The sequence below is a fragment of the Cynoglossus semilaevis genome, chromosome 16 (assembly GCF_000523025.1).
Source record: "Cynoglossus semilaevis isolate Cse_v1.0 chromosome 16, Cse_v1.0, whole genome shotgun sequence".
Lineage (NCBI taxonomy): Eukaryota > Metazoa > Chordata > Actinopteri > Pleuronectiformes > Cynoglossidae > Cynoglossus > Cynoglossus semilaevis.
Genome location: NC_024322.1, coordinates 7,537,113 through 7,552,613, shown reverse-complemented (window position 1 = coordinate 7,552,613; position 15,501 = coordinate 7,537,113). Strand labels below are relative to the sequence as shown.

The window sequence follows — 15,501 nt, the reverse complement described above, 5'->3', positions numbered from 1 at the left end:
CAAATCACTCGATGGACGAAAACTTGGACAAAGACATCCAAGGTCTCTTTGGGGAGCCAGAGTCAGTGACAAGAAATTGAATTTGTACAAAAATATACCGTATCTGGGAATAGAAAGACAGTGGGAAACATCATTGGGCTAAAAATGCACAGAAAGTAATAAAGAGACGAAAGAAGATCATAGAACTAAAGGATATCATTGCCCACAGTGGAGCAATCAGAGCAAGTTCAAAGTGGTTTTATGCAATCCAGGTCTAATAGTGGCACGTTCTGCATTAAAGGCACGCACAGCAATTTTTCACATGGGGTTCAATTTACTTGTCACAGGGAGTTCATCTAGGAGCCTGTGGAAACAGTTGAATAATGCATTCAGCAGCTCTAAATGAAGCTTTCCAAAGATTGAAAAACAGCCTTGTAATGAAAGATGCTATACAGGTGCATTATGGGATGCGTAGGATGTGCTTGACACTAAAGTTAAAGACATTTTGGTATTCTCAGATACACGTTCGACCATAAAATTTTCAAGTAGCAGATCCTCCAACTATTTACTGGATAACTGCACATCCCTGCACTCAGGACTAAAAGAGTTTAGAAGAAAACCTTCTTTTCTGACAGGATGCAATGCAACTTATTTCTGCTTCAGCATCACTCTGGGCCAGGTCACGCCACAGGACTTGAACCACATCACAGATTAACCCCTCCTTTTCTAAGCACTGGGGGAAAGAATGCGTTTGCATGCAGATTGACTGGAGTTGAATCATGCTGTAATTTCACATTCTTTGACTGGAGGAGACTTTTGCAGGTATGAAGCGGTTCGGGAATGTAATTTTCATCATCATGCTGTGAGAAAGTTGTCAATGAAGTTTAAAGTGGAGAAGATAGTGGGAAGGTGGGATGCATAAAACATGGGTGATTCAAATTTCATGTAGCCATCTTGAAATTCTCCCAAAATATGTTTTTTTAGGGGTGCACATGATGCAACACCCTCAAATTCAGAGCTGCTCTGTTTTAGTGAACATAAACTGGTATTTAGTTTTATTTCTTCATCTTTTTTACTTTGAAAAACTCTTTTAACTAATTCTGGGCCAAGATTGTGAGAATAATATATATATATATAATATATAATATAAAACGAGATCATCCAAGTATTTCACAGTGAACTATATATATATATATATATAATTCTACAGGAACAGACCATGTACATGTACATGACAGGACTTTCTGTAACTACTTGTGATGCGGTGACACTGGAACTATTTCTTAGTATTTATAAAAGAGTGAATGTCTCTGGGTGTTGAACTTGACCCTTCATCTATGAAATCCCTTGTGGAGACGATAGCGTCTCACTTCAATCATAGCAGTGTCTCAAAAATCGACACAAATTTTATTCACAAAAGACTTCAAGGACTGAATAATTCAAAAGCACTTCAATGAGTCCTTGTTATAAACGGTAACGGACAAATATTGACGCAAAATCCAAACTCAGAAAGTTTCACGATTTGTATAAGAGATGGTTTTAATGCCTTTTTTGACAGTATTAAACTCATACACCTCATTCACTGGTCAAAGGACAGAGTTTCTGTGTATGCCTAGGTCTTCACTTTGGAAGAAGAAAATTCAATAGGAATAGGACCTTGAACTGACTTTTCTAACACTGAGGATTTAGCCTTCAGTTTAAACAGCTGCTCCATTAAATTTGTCCACTTTTGCAAAATCTTGTACAAAAATGTAATCCAACATTTGGAAACATTGAATCATTATCTCTTTAGACAGGAAAGTACTCTGAAAGTATCATTAAATATTTTTTACTTTATAATACTTCATGAAGTAGTACACTCAAGACTGGATGAGAATAGAAGAGTATTTTAAAGAGCTAGAGAAAACGGAGCTCTCCATCATGACACACACACCCACCCACACACACACACACATACACACACACACACACGATGACAGACATGGAGTGAGAAAGAATCAATAGAAGCATTTGGTTTATTATCATAAACACACACACAAACACACAATTGTGTGTGTTTGTGTGTGTGTGTGAGACAAGGGTTGTGTTTTTATCTCCAGATGGTTGACTGAGACTTGGCTGGTTAGTAGAGAGAGTCAGAGACAGAAAAGCAGGCAGAAGGCATCTTTTCTACTTGAGCTAGACTAAAACGTGAGTGTGTGTGTGTGTGTGTGTACAGCGTCTGCCAACCTGCCTGCCTGTGTGTATGCGTGTGTGTGCGTGATTGACCTTGAGAAAGGAGGCTCAGTTGGAGGAGAGAGGGAGAGAGGGANAGGACGACTGGCTTCTCATTCTCCGTCTGTCCTCTCTTTCCTTCTCCTCTCCTCTGTAATCTTTTACGTCTCTACTTCCTTCTCATCTCTTTTCACACGTCTGGTTCCTTTTTTCGCTGCATTCCCTCATTTTCCTTTTTGTTCTCCTCATGTTTTACTCCCATCCTTTTCTCTCTCTCATTTATACTTTTGCCCTTTTAATTTCCCACCTTGTTGCCTTTAGTTCACTTCTCTGTATTTTTTCTGGATGTCTCCCCCGTCTTCTCTCTCCTTAGTCCTCTCCTCTCCTATTCCTGTCCCGTTTAGTCCCTTCCTCTCCTGCCCTCTCCCCTCCTCTCCTCCTCTCCTCTCCTGCCCTCTCTTCTCCTCTCCTGTCCTCTCCTATCCTCCCCTCTCCTCTCCCTGAGCCTTCTCTTCTCTAGGATTCTTTCGTCAACTCATGGCTCCTCTCCTTTTCTCTCTCCTACTCTCCTTGCATGTCATGTCTTTTCACTTTGAATAAATGCAGACTGCGCCAACACTCCCTTTCAGTCGCCAAGGTTCTCTGCATGAAAGAAAAGAGAAGAAAAAAATAGAAGACGAAAGACACAAAGACATGTCTAACGAAAAGAAAAACAGGGAATCAAATGCCTCTTTGAAAAAGCTTTGGAGACGGCAGCATGTCCGGGGGTAATTTAGGGGAAAAAAACTGCCGTGGTAAATGGTCAAAGAGAAGGTGTGACAGTCTATATGTGATATGATTCATATTCACAAAGGGTGCAAAGGCAGCCTCTTTGATTCCTTCACAACACTTGTATCTGCAGGCTACAGTGTGTTACACGCCATTCTGTGGGCCTTTAAAAACGCCATGGAGGTTGATTTTGTGTTTCTGTGTAGTCACTGGAGGAAACGTACTTAGAATAAGGTGCTTTAATCTTTGCTTTAGTGTGTTAAATATTACCTCCCTTAGAACACACAGGCTGGAGAAGAGGAAAATGCAAAGGAAAATTTAGATAATATTTTACAAATGAGAGAAAATGTACCTTAAATTACATTTTTTCAGGTGTTAGATTAAAAATATTTACCTGTCACAGGCTAACTAAATTAATTAAAGTAAGCCATTTGATGTGGGCAGATGCTTCTCAAAAACATTTTCATATCTCTACGGTAACATAAATCAGATAAGAAAAAGATAAGTTAGGAAGATGGACGAGGGCTAGTTAAAATGTGGGGGAAAAGAGAGTAAAATGTTTAGCCAGGAAATAATTTAAACAAGGACAAAAACAAGAAAACTCGATCCTAGAGAGTAAAAAAGCTAGATATGTAGATGAAATGCAAATAATGCCAAAAATAGAGAAAAATCAAAGTAAAGCCACAAAAATGTTTGCCAAATTATAAAGTAATAATAATAAAATAAAAAATCAACCCCCAAACAAACATGAATTTGAAACAAAAGATTACTAAAAGTTAGCTAGACATCATATATCAGGACGCAAAGAACAGCACAAAAGGCTTTTCATCTTCTATAGCTTTATCCATACATCCAGGGCATCGGAGCCTTGGTGCATTACAGTAAGACAAATGCTGTCTGAGGCAGAGACAGAGAACGTACAGCACACACTGCTCTCTTCATCCAGAATATACTCTCTGCTCTCAGCACTCTCTCAAGGACATGATGTGTTTCAGTCAAAACAGCAGCAAACGTACCTGAAATCTGAGTCTGCGGTGCTGTTACTTTGTGTGTCATCTTGCATCAAGATGCTACGGGCACACAGGAGTGTATGAAGGTTCACACATACGCTGGTTCCAACAGCTTCATCCATCTTTTTCTTATTTCCTCCATGACCTTTTAAAGGAGTAGAAAACGAGACACGGAGAGAAGTAAGACCTTTATCAACCAAGTGTGTCCTCATCTTCTAATTTTTCACTTTGTCTTTCGACTTGAACAATTTTTCTCCCTTACTTCACAGAAAGTACTGTCACACAGTCATCACATCACATCTGTGGTCTCAAAAGCCCACCATTGACGGTACAGAGGTTCAGAAATTAGTGCTAAGACAGAGGCGTGAAGCGTAAAGGTTATGTTTACAATATACTCACAGTACAATATCAATCTCTACAGTTTCTTTGCACAAGCCAAAGGTTACTTGGTGGAAGGTAAACTTGTTTGTTCATCAAATAGACTCCATTTGATTGACAGCTTTCATGTCGGGAGTGATATTAAATTTATGAATCTTCCCAGTGCACTATGTGTTTTAGGGATATTACTGCTAATCCTGGAAATCCAGAATCACTGTTGTGCAGGAATCAAATCCCAGTGTTTGGACATCAGGTTCCCATCAATTAGTTAATTAGCTCAAGTTAAATGTCAGTCTGTTTTATTGGGTTTTCCACTTTTTATATATTCTTTTTTATATATAATCAATTCTTATATATTGGTCCAAAGTAATGAAAAGTGCACAAGAGAGGTGAGGAAAAGGATGCAGCCAGGGTGAAATGGATGGAGACGAGTCTCATGGGGGATGTGTGACAGAAAAAAGGGACAATTTAGATATAAGACAGTGGGGAGACATGCTACGATGCTATAATATATTGGACAAAGGACAAAGAGGGGATGTGGTGAAAGGTGTTCAATTTTAGTTATTAAAAAATGTCAACATTATTTTCCCAATTTTTTCAAGTTGCTTTAGAAATAATTTTGGTAGGGACCTGCCTACTCAGAGTTTCTCCACTTGCCCTCTGACTCTGAAGATGAGATGCTGATGTCATAATCATAACTGTAGTCATAATCATGACTGTGGGGAAGTCATGTGACATCATGTGACCATCAGAGCAATATGTCAAATACTACAGATTCAATATGGCTCTGAGAGTTGGATTAATTTCTGTTATTGATTCAGTATCAAGATCCATTTTAATCAGACAGTTTTTAACATAGCACCATTTAAATGTCATCAAAACATCAAGAGAAGTGAATAAAAAGGCAGTTCAACTACAGAGATGGCTCTGTTGCTCCAGGTTTACTCCTTAGCACATTGGTGAGAGGAGGTGAACATTGGAGGAGCAGATGCAGCGGCAGGAGTGTGGAAGCGAAAAAGGTCAGCGGGATGAGAAAAGGGTCTGATTATAGCTTTGTGAGAGAGAAGTCGGAGTTTGTGCTGAATAAGGTGCAGCATGGGGAGCTCGCAGAGGTTCTTGAAGAAAGAGGTGACGGGGTTATGAGAGCAGGTGGTGTACTGTATGTGAAGAAGCGTTCTGCACATGTGGAAGTTTGTTGAGAAGTTTGAAAGATTATCAGTAGAAACTACTGCTGCTGTAGTCTGGAGAGGGATGCAGGGGTGATTGAGAGTTTCTGCTGCAGAGAAGAAGAGTGACGGGCAGAGACAAACAATGGTCCAGAGGTCCAGAGGTCAAGAAATGTTTTTTTTGTGATGTTGTTGATGTGAGGGGTTGGATATATGCCAAGGTTGACACAATGAGGCGTAGTAACACTACTGAGAATGACGTTTAGGTCTTCGGCAAAGGATTTGAGAGCAGCGATATTTATGTCTGTCACAAAGTACATATGAAGGAAGGTTGTTTTATGTCTCTTATTTGAACTTTTGATGTATAAATGATGACAGAATTGAACCTTACAGAGACTGGTCATTGGCCTTTAAATATGCTCCAAATATAATATCAAGTATAATGCAACATGGACCGTGTCCTAACAAGACAAAACAGCACAAATCTATCTCAGTATTTATAAAACAATTTAAAGCCAGGCATCTACATACTATGTCCCTGTATTATTAATGTGTATTATAATTACAGTACATACTTGCTGTTCAGTAAGTATTCCAGTATTTCAGTTATAATACAAACAATCCAAAACAATCTACTTTGAATCTGCTGCTGCGGAGTATTTGCAGGACTAGCGGTCTTTGTAGCATCCGTTCTGACAGATGTGTGGCTCATTTGTCTTCTCATTCATTATCATGACCGTCCAATGACAAAGCTTGTCTTGCATTTGACCAAAATGATCCTTTAGCGCTCTTCATCGCTCTTCACTGCTAAAATCTTTTCACCTATTAGAGATTATTTTGATTTACTGACATTATAATTATGCAAATGAGTTTGTTCCCATTTACATTAAAGCTCTTGTTTATCCTATAAATAATGCATAAACAACAAGGCAGTATATTTTATTGCCTCTACGCAAAAAAATGTTTATAATCAATTACAAAAACGACACAGAAATCACTCATCGTGATGTTAGTTTACCATTAATTTTTCATATATCTGCTCCTTTATACAAAATGACAAAACTTAATAATATTTTACAATGTAAAAAATTAAGAGATCTATATTAAATAAACAAATGTAGATGAAACGAGTTCCCATTGGTTCCTCCATCTCCGTACTTCATGATTATATTCATGTTCTGACTAGGAACAATTAAAGTTCCTGCTTTTCATTGAAGGAGCAGACGCCTCATTTTTCTGTCTGCGCTTTCTTGTCTCTACATAAATGTCTGGACGGAGCGGTCTCTCAATTCTCCTGAGCAGAGTCTATGCAGAGGAGGAGAAGGAGTGGGAGGTGAGAGGAGGCAGCAGCAGCGGCAGAGATGGAGGCCTAAGCAAGGCTATTTTTATGAGGTACATAATAAAGATATGGAGATGAAGTATCTATATACCGCAGGACCTTCTTTTCTTGCTCTAAGTCTGGCCTGACAACCTCCTCTCTTGTTTCTCCTCCACAGCTCCCATGGAGAATGGGGAGAAAAGGCTGAGATGAATGAGAGCAATAACCTCATGTCAGGAAAAAGAGGGAGAGAGAGAGAGGGTCACGACGGTATAAACATCGGAGCGAAAGCTTGCAGTTCTATTTTTACTATTGCACATGGGTCGTAAGAGGTGGAGGGAGGAGAGGAAAAGGATGGGGGGTGGGGGGGAGAAAGAGGAAGTGGCTTGAAAATGTGAATTCTGCATTATTCATGGACCCAGTGGAGAAGCGTGGACAGAGACTGGGACTCCTTCCATAGCCAGTGTGCACACACACACGCATGCACGTACGCACACACACACTAAGAAACTTTTTTTTTTCTGTTGTGCTAGTGTGCACAAAACTGACACCGTACAGTAATACAGTTACACTAAAGGGCACATTAAGCACAACTAATTAGACATTAACAGGCAAATCACATTATCTGCACATAAACTGTCTATAGTATTTTTCTCAGGAGCTGGTGGAGACCAAACCAGAGCATAAAGGAGAGCCCACAAAGACATGCAGATTAGGATAAGATTATATAGGAAGCTTTTAGGGAAATCAAGGTCTGGTCTGATGTTCCTTGGTGGCACGGGACATTTTCACCCACTGTTATTCCCTGGCACATCATATTTATCATTATTTGTGGTTGTAGTTAATTAATTAATTATTAATTGAAATAAAGCTGCTTCCTATCTTCAGTCATCCAATTCTCTTTTTAAAAAATATCAGATATTAAAAACAACATTATTTCTTAGCTGTTTGACTATTTTGTCAAACAGGCTAACAGAAAGTTACACACTAAGTTACACTTAGTTTTCCTGTTTCAAACTTTTTAATCATTTCTGTAATTGGCTTTAAGCTCTTTTAAGCCATGTTTTAATATCATTATTATAACTTAACTAGCTCTCTCTAGTACTTAAAGCAATTTCTGGGCTAGCTTTAGGACTAACAGCTCTCACATTAGCCTGTGTTTTCACTTGCCATCCAGTCAACAACACTGAAACTACTTTATCCTGTTTCACCTATCCACGTTCCTCATGAAATCTGACTTTAAAAAACAAAACAAAACATTGGTGTCAAATTCTCCTTTAGTGATTTGGATTTATCATATTTGCAAGAGATAAAGGCATGTTTTGCCCTCAAAAGAATCTGCAGATATTTATAATTATTTTGTGGGTATTTCTCTACAGTAAAACAAGGTTCCCATTTGAAAATGTTTGAAAAGCCCTGCCTTAAACTGCAGTCATGAGTGTGACTGTAAATGGCTGTTTATCTCTACGCCTGTCCCTGTGAGAGACTGTCCATGGTGAGCTGTCTTTTACCTGATGTCACTGCACTAGCTCCTGGTTCCCCCGCATCCTTAAAAGGAAAAAGTGGAGGAAGATGAATGAATGAATGACTGAACACAAACACTGCATTTGTGGCCCTCAGTAAAAATAAACTGTGGCTGTTCATCATCTGTCTGAAGTACCTGTTTACATTTATGTGCATGTCCTCTGTGTGTGCATCTGTCTGCGCCTCCTCCAGATTTCATTGTTCCTAACCGTGAAATGTTTCTCTTGGGTCATATAGAGCATCTCATATTTCACAGCTACTTTATGGATTTATTCATGTCCGCATCTGATATCCTTGTGTGTGTCTTCATATCATTGTCTTGCGCTCTGTGTGTACGCGCGTGTGTGCTTCTGTGTTTGTTCCTGGATGCCATATTGTTTGCACGGATGAGTGACCTTCACAGGGCCGTGTCACACTCCGTAAAACTCTGCACAGTTGTTTAGTCGCCTGCTTGTTCCCTCAGACCGGGACGAATATGATGTTGACTTGATGGTGCTTCCAGAATAAAACTGTTTTATGTCACACAGTGTGGGTTTTAGTGGGTAGTTTGGACTATGTTGATACTATTGTATTGATATGCACTTCATTTTTGTCCTACGTTAAAACTATTTCACCTGGCAAAGGATAAAACATGAAGGTGTCTTTTGTCAAAACAAATATTCTGGAGCTGTAAAGTTATTAAGCAGTAACTGTATATGCATCACTGAATGACCTTCCATAATACAATGACTGTTGTTTGTTCTTTCACTAATATACACACATAGATGTAGTGTTTACTTGTCTAAAATAACTTTGACAGATTAGGTTTTTTGTAGAGTTGCGTGGCGTTAACTTCTATATTCCAATATTCCAAAGTTGTCCAAATGCTTAATTTCTGTTTCCGATATCAACCGATACTGATACACGTTTCCCCAAAACTGATGTAAACATCTCAAGTGATTGATTCCAACGCATTTGGCGAAACCCAGGTATTGCATTTTCGAGTTTTCATTATTGGGGGAAAACCCGATAACGACTCTTCTTCAATTTCGTTGTACCCCCGTAGTACAATGACAATTAAGACTATTCTATTCTATTCTATTCTATTCTATTCAGATACTGTAGAATTATCCTATTATTGGACATCCCTAGTTTTTTATTTATCCGTGAATCAGACACTGTCCAGTTTTGGTCAAGGCTCCGACCATTCTATCGTTCAGGATATGATACATTTAAATAACTAAACAAATGTTTAGGCCCAGGAATGTTGTGTGGATTTATAACAACATTAATATGGTCTGTTAAATAATAGCAGTTGTTCCAGAAATAATTTCCCACAATAATGATCTGGAATCTTTCCCATAGGACAAACAGAGCAGGCGCGCTGCCTTAATGTAGACAAATGATCATATTATGAACATTTTATGAACTTTTTTATGGTTTCATGATTCAGTCATTCATAAAAATATTCACAATATCTTGTAAATCAACTCACATGCACGAATCAGTCTGAAATATATGGTGTGTTTGGAAACTTTACTATGGGCTGGTACAATTTAGGTTGGAGGACGAAAGCACAATTGTGTCGGGAAGAGAGTAAGTGGTTCGTTTTATGAGTCGTAATAAACCAGCAAAATGTCATTTTCAGGTTTTACCTTTCCGCCCCATCAATTTCCTCGGCAACCGTCTCTGCTTCTGGTCCATTTGTGTTTCAGCCTGTGGCTTTATTTCAATCTTCGCCTCTGCATTAGTGACCATGGTGAGGCTTTGACATTGTCCCTCCTGTCCCCCTCATGTCAGGTGATGGATCAGCGGTGTCCCGTGGAGACAGAGACTGAGGAAGAGGCAGAGGAGAGGTAAACAGAGTGTGATCTATCTGCAGCTGCGCAGCTGCTGGACAGGATGCTGCTGCTGTAACATCTTTAATCTGACTGGCAAGAAGTGATGCTGATCTGACAGCTCCTGCTGATGTAGTGAGCTGAAAAGTGATAGCAGCGCGCGCACACACACACACAAACAAACAGATGTGCACATACACACATCATCACCCAATAATATTTCTTTCCCCCAAGACTTCTCTCAATTATTCAATTATAATTGCTGGACACACGAAGACTGGAAAAAAAGCCTCCTGACTGAATGACAAAACACACAGTTTGTAAGATTGCCCTTTAGAACAACAAAAGGAAATGTTTTATGACGTGTCACCTCCAACGGCAGAGTGACCTCATTTGTCAGCGCCTTTCCCAAAACTGTTACAAATCCCTGCTGGGTAACACTTTATTTTAAGGCCCTTTATTTATCATTTATGTGCACTATAGTATATGCAGGCATTCACTAATGGAATCCCAGAGGAGGAGTTACAGCTGTTGACAAATTCATTAACACCCTCTTCACTGTATGTATTTACTCACTCGGTGTTGCTATGTTTATGTGTTTTGTCTGTAAATGTTAATACAGCACATTACTAAAACAACTACACACGTCAGATAAACATGGATTAATGATGTTGCGGCTGTGTATCAGTAGGTAGAGTCGGTTGCATTCTAATAGGAGGGTCGGGGGTTTAAGCCCAGACTCTGCTTGGCAACACACTTAACCCCTGTGGCGTCAGTGTGTAACTGGTAATAATTGATGTGTGATAAAAGAAGTGCTTGAAAGACGTTTATTGGGTGTGTGTGTGAGTGAATTGGTGTGAACGGATGAAAGGTGTGAAGGTGGTCGTCAAAAAGAAAAATGCTTTTTCTACACTGAGTCAATGGAAAAAATGATTTTGACTCACTGTAAGTGAACTGATTGATCTGCCATGTCTTTATGGGTTTTTTAGCCATTACCTTCAGCAGGTAGTCACATTTGTCTGTCTTTGAGCAGCATAAGTCAAAAAGTAAATCAGGGAGTTTGATGGAATTCTCTGAGGATGTGGGTTAGGGAGAAAATATGAGTTTTTTGCTGGTTATCCAGATATGGATCGCCTTTTCAGTGCATTGACACCGAGGTGAGGTTAGGAGAAAACCCAGCAGCCAAAATTCAGATTCAATTCATGTTTGGCTCAAACGTTGCATTATTATTTGTGTTCATGTGGCCTGTTAATTCTTTTTTTTTTTTTTTTACAATGAATCTACTATCAACATTGGGGTTAATTTTGGATCATTGGAACAAATATTTTAGCTAATTACCTTTTCTCACCATCTTTAGTTTCCTGTCAACTGTTTGACAGCTAGTGGTAGATAATGGATGTGTTTGACAATTTAGCCTTAGTCATCGTTGGCCTAACATGTTTGTTATTTCTGTTCTGTCATCATTACTACACATTTTCTTTGATTCTTTTTAAAATTAAAATAATTACTACAGAAATTAGATTCAGTTCAAGCATCATATGAGTATCTGCAAATGTACATTAAACTATTATGGGTTATGTTTTCCAGAATGACTTCCCAACAACAGCTGCTAATTAAACAATGAGAATGCATCCAGGAAATGAAACCAACAAACTGTATAATGAGGCTAATTACCTTCAAAAGAACAGACTTGATTGTTCTGACAGTCCCAGGTGAGCACACACACACACACACACACACACATGGGAATAGTCTTCCAGGAACAGGGGGGGGGGGGGGGGGGGGGGGGGGGGGATGCGGGGGAGGTATTTGATTGGTGACATCACTGTTGAACTGATGTTCTGAAGTAGAATCAGAGAGAGAGCTGAGAGAACACGGTTCATGTTATGACTTATAGCAACAGACAAATGATCAATGACCTCATGACCTCTGCCTCCTGGGTCCTATGTTTTTAGACCAGAACCCTATTTACATTAAAATCACCCATTTATATGTAACAAAACGTAGCATCTAATGCCTTCACGGCATGAAGGACTGTGATCTGAAATGAGGTTTCATTAAAAAAATTGTACCTGTACATATAAAATATGTTGTTCTCTTGAAATAAAATATACATGTTTATTCTCTCAGTATGAACTTTTCACCTAAACAGGCACAAAATACAAATTTGTTTCGTAAATTCTTACAATGGAGCTACATTGGAATAATTATTTTTATGAATCTTTGACCCAAACTGGTAAATGATTTATGGGTCAATGAATGACTTGAGAAATTGTAGTAGTACAGAGTATTCAGTACACAATGTACACAGTGTGATCTGTTCCTCTAAGCGTTGCTTTTTTTAGTTGGTGAGTAAAGAAAATACCCCATTTATTGCCTCATTTGATTGTTTTTTTCACTTTTTAACTGGTTGTTAAAGTAAATCATTAATGTCATTTACGTTATTCAACTCAGAACCAGGAACATTTGCTTCCTACGTTCACAGATATGAGCAGCTTCCTCAGAGATACCAGGTTGTGCTGATAATCAGATAACATGGGAGTCAGTGTGTTCCCTATTCTTCAGATCGGAGTTCAATCTCTCTTTTTCCTGGTATAGAATTTTTCTTATCTGAAGAGAGAGTGTAACAAGAGAGTGTTGTGTCTGTTGTGACAGTAAGTTATCTGGTTTCCAGAAGTTGAAAACCAGATAAGCTTGGTTTTTTGGAGTTTTTGTCTAACTCATGCGTATGTAAAAAAAAAAAAAAAAAAAAGATGCTTAAAACGCTGGCAAGAAAAATCAGTAATGGCCTGAATCACCTGAATGATTCTGGGCAATCATTTCTCTTTTATTTTCAACCCAAGTGACAAAAAGCTAGTTTTTTTATATCAACATCATAATTGAAAATGTGACAAATCTGGCCAAATGCATTTAAACCCATACATTATTGTGGGTTTATTACCATATTTTAGATTACAAAGTAAACAGCCAAGGGAGGTGGAATTTAATCATGAATCAAAGTTAGGATTGGATAAAGGAAGAGAGGTAAGTTTTGACATGGTTTGGACATGTACGCGTACTGCAGGTCAAAAAGAATATGCAGTAATGACATCAAAGGGTTCTGTTGACAGTACACACACAAGAACATGAGTTTAGTTGGTTTAAAAGTACATGAGCTAAAAAACAAAGTAAGACAAGGACAGACAAAAAGACAAAACCTGGAGCAGATCCCGGAGACCTTTCTTTAAGGAAACCTCCTGTTTAAATTGTTTTTTATCAGTAATTGCTCTTTCTCTAGGGAGCAGCCACCATGAATCAAGAGCTAAACAGGAACAAAGATCATATTAGTGATGCTCTTGCTGATTATAAGACTCTAAATCTTGTTATTTGTGGTGGCTTTCAAAAACACCAGAGAAAATGATGCATAATCAGCATTGACAGTCCCACGGCCCTGTGATCCTTATTCAGTTCAGTGTGTGTGACTGGAATAGCAGGTGACTTGTTTTGGTGCTGAGCCCCATATGTGCCACGTAGCGAGAATACGTGTGTGTGTGTGTGTGCTCTCTCTAGCCATTCATGTGTGGCTGAGTGCACTCAACAACAACAACACCCCATCACCAGACAGACAGTCCGGCCGGCAGGGACCCCTGTCCACCATCTGTGTGTGTGTGTGTGTAGCTGACATACACACATTAAAAAAAGACACACACACACATAAACACTTGCAGACTGGTAGTACTGATGGTCTGGCCTCCACCTGTCCCCCCTGTCATTATCTGGGAGGTGATGGAGGGAGAGAAATGAGGGAGGAGGCTGAGAAAGGAGGGAGGGAGAGAATAACGAGAGGGGAGGAAACAGGCCAGATAAGAGAAATAGAAAAGGAAAAGAGACAGAAAGGGCAGCGAACTTAGTGTGACAGAGTCGTGGCTGAAGAAACTGGATGGAGACATTGAGAGACTGCAGAAAAAAACTGATGTGACAGAAACAGAGAGATGGGATGAGGATGGACAGAGTGACGTGTGGATGATGAGTAAAAGGACAAATCAAAGAGGAAAGACAGGGAGGATGAGTGCAGAGAAGATTAAAACGTGAGCACATTTAAAATAAATGAAGAAGCCTGGTAATCTGATGAATTGAAGATTAGAAAGTAAAAAGTAGAGGAGTGCGACAAGGACATATGGAGGACGGACAACTGTAAAACATCAGAAATCAAGAGTCAAATTTGACCTGAAGAGGGAAAATACACATGCAATTTTTATTGTAAAAATGCTATGTTTTTTTAAATCGACTACTATATCAGAAAAGTTCAAACTCCTTATAATTCAAAACCTAATCTCTAATTTGGCAGTGCATTTGGACTTTTATATATCAGGCTAATAGACAAGGAAAAGCACCTTAATGTTTTAATGGACCCATTTGTCTTTTGTTAATCATAATCTAACTACAGTTTCAAAAATTGATAGGTGTAGGTGGAATATTTGAATATTTTTGCTGTATAACGGAGACTAGAGCTGTCAAGTCTCTGTCAGTGGTCAGAATATGGTCTGGCATTATCCTGCTAAAAATTCCATGAAAGTTCTGATTGAAACTTTCCGAGGACATTGTCTCGGCTGAAGCATATATTTCTTTAAAATTCCAAAATAGCCTCATTATATGATTGGTACCTTTCCATAAATACAGACTCCTGACGAGCCCCGTTCCCTCAATCCAGTCTGCTTCTTTTTTGTTCTTTGACATATACAACTATATTTCCTGAAATGAGTCATGGACTCATGTGACCACAGAACAAGTTCCTATTGTATTTCAGTTCATCTCACGAGAGTCCAGGCGCAGAGAGTTTCTGCAGAAAAGCCACAAGTTACTAATGCATTTTTATGCCATTGTATATCAAGCAAAGCAGTTCCCAAAGCTCTGACATCCAAAACAGCTGTGAGGTCACGGACATTCAGCTGCAGCTTCCTCCCTTGGCTTCACACAGGTCACATGTCAAATGTGTCAAACCAACATTACTTATTTCCTGGTGTTGAGAAACATTGTTTTGAAATATAGAGAGATTTGTTCCATGTTGTTCAGCGCAGCAAAATAATTTAACAACACAAAACAGAGGGTGTTAATACGTCGCTTGTTTAGGGTAAAACGAGCCTCAACATCTTTGCTGACAATTAGGAGATAGTGATGCTGACAGTGACAGTGCTTTAGTTCAATAACCTCTCAGTGGAATAGAGTGAGGTGAATATGGTCCTTGCATATTGGTGTGATGAAGCGGTTCATTGTCCATCTGTTTGGTGTTTAACTGCCAACATCTGGCACAACTCTGCACTTACACTGCCTCTGATTCATTGTTTTCT

The 15,501-nt window shown here is 39.0% G+C and overlaps 1 protein-coding gene across 3 annotated transcripts in view; it reads right to left on the bottom strand.

The window, feature by feature from the left end:
- LOC103391910 (cyclic AMP-responsive element-binding protein 1-like) overlaps window positions 1-15,501 on the bottom strand; it is a 34,411-nt gene that overhangs the window by 11,172 nt on the left and 7,738 nt on the right. For 2 of the 3 annotated variants that reach the window (XM_008328369.3, XM_008328370.3), the window contains exons 2-4: window positions 9,992-10,170; window positions 8,345-8,381; window positions 3,978-4,116 (exon numbers count right to left, since the gene is read on the bottom strand). In XM_008328369.3, coding sequence (XP_008326591.1) covers window positions 3,978-4,017 — 40 coding nt within the window. In that variant the 5' untranslated portion in view covers window positions 4,018-4,116; window positions 8,345-8,381; window positions 9,992-10,170. The remainder of the gene's footprint in view (window positions 1-3,977; window positions 4,117-8,344; window positions 8,382-9,991; window positions 10,171-15,501) is intronic. The other variant, XM_025063774.1, reaches the window with a different exon arrangement.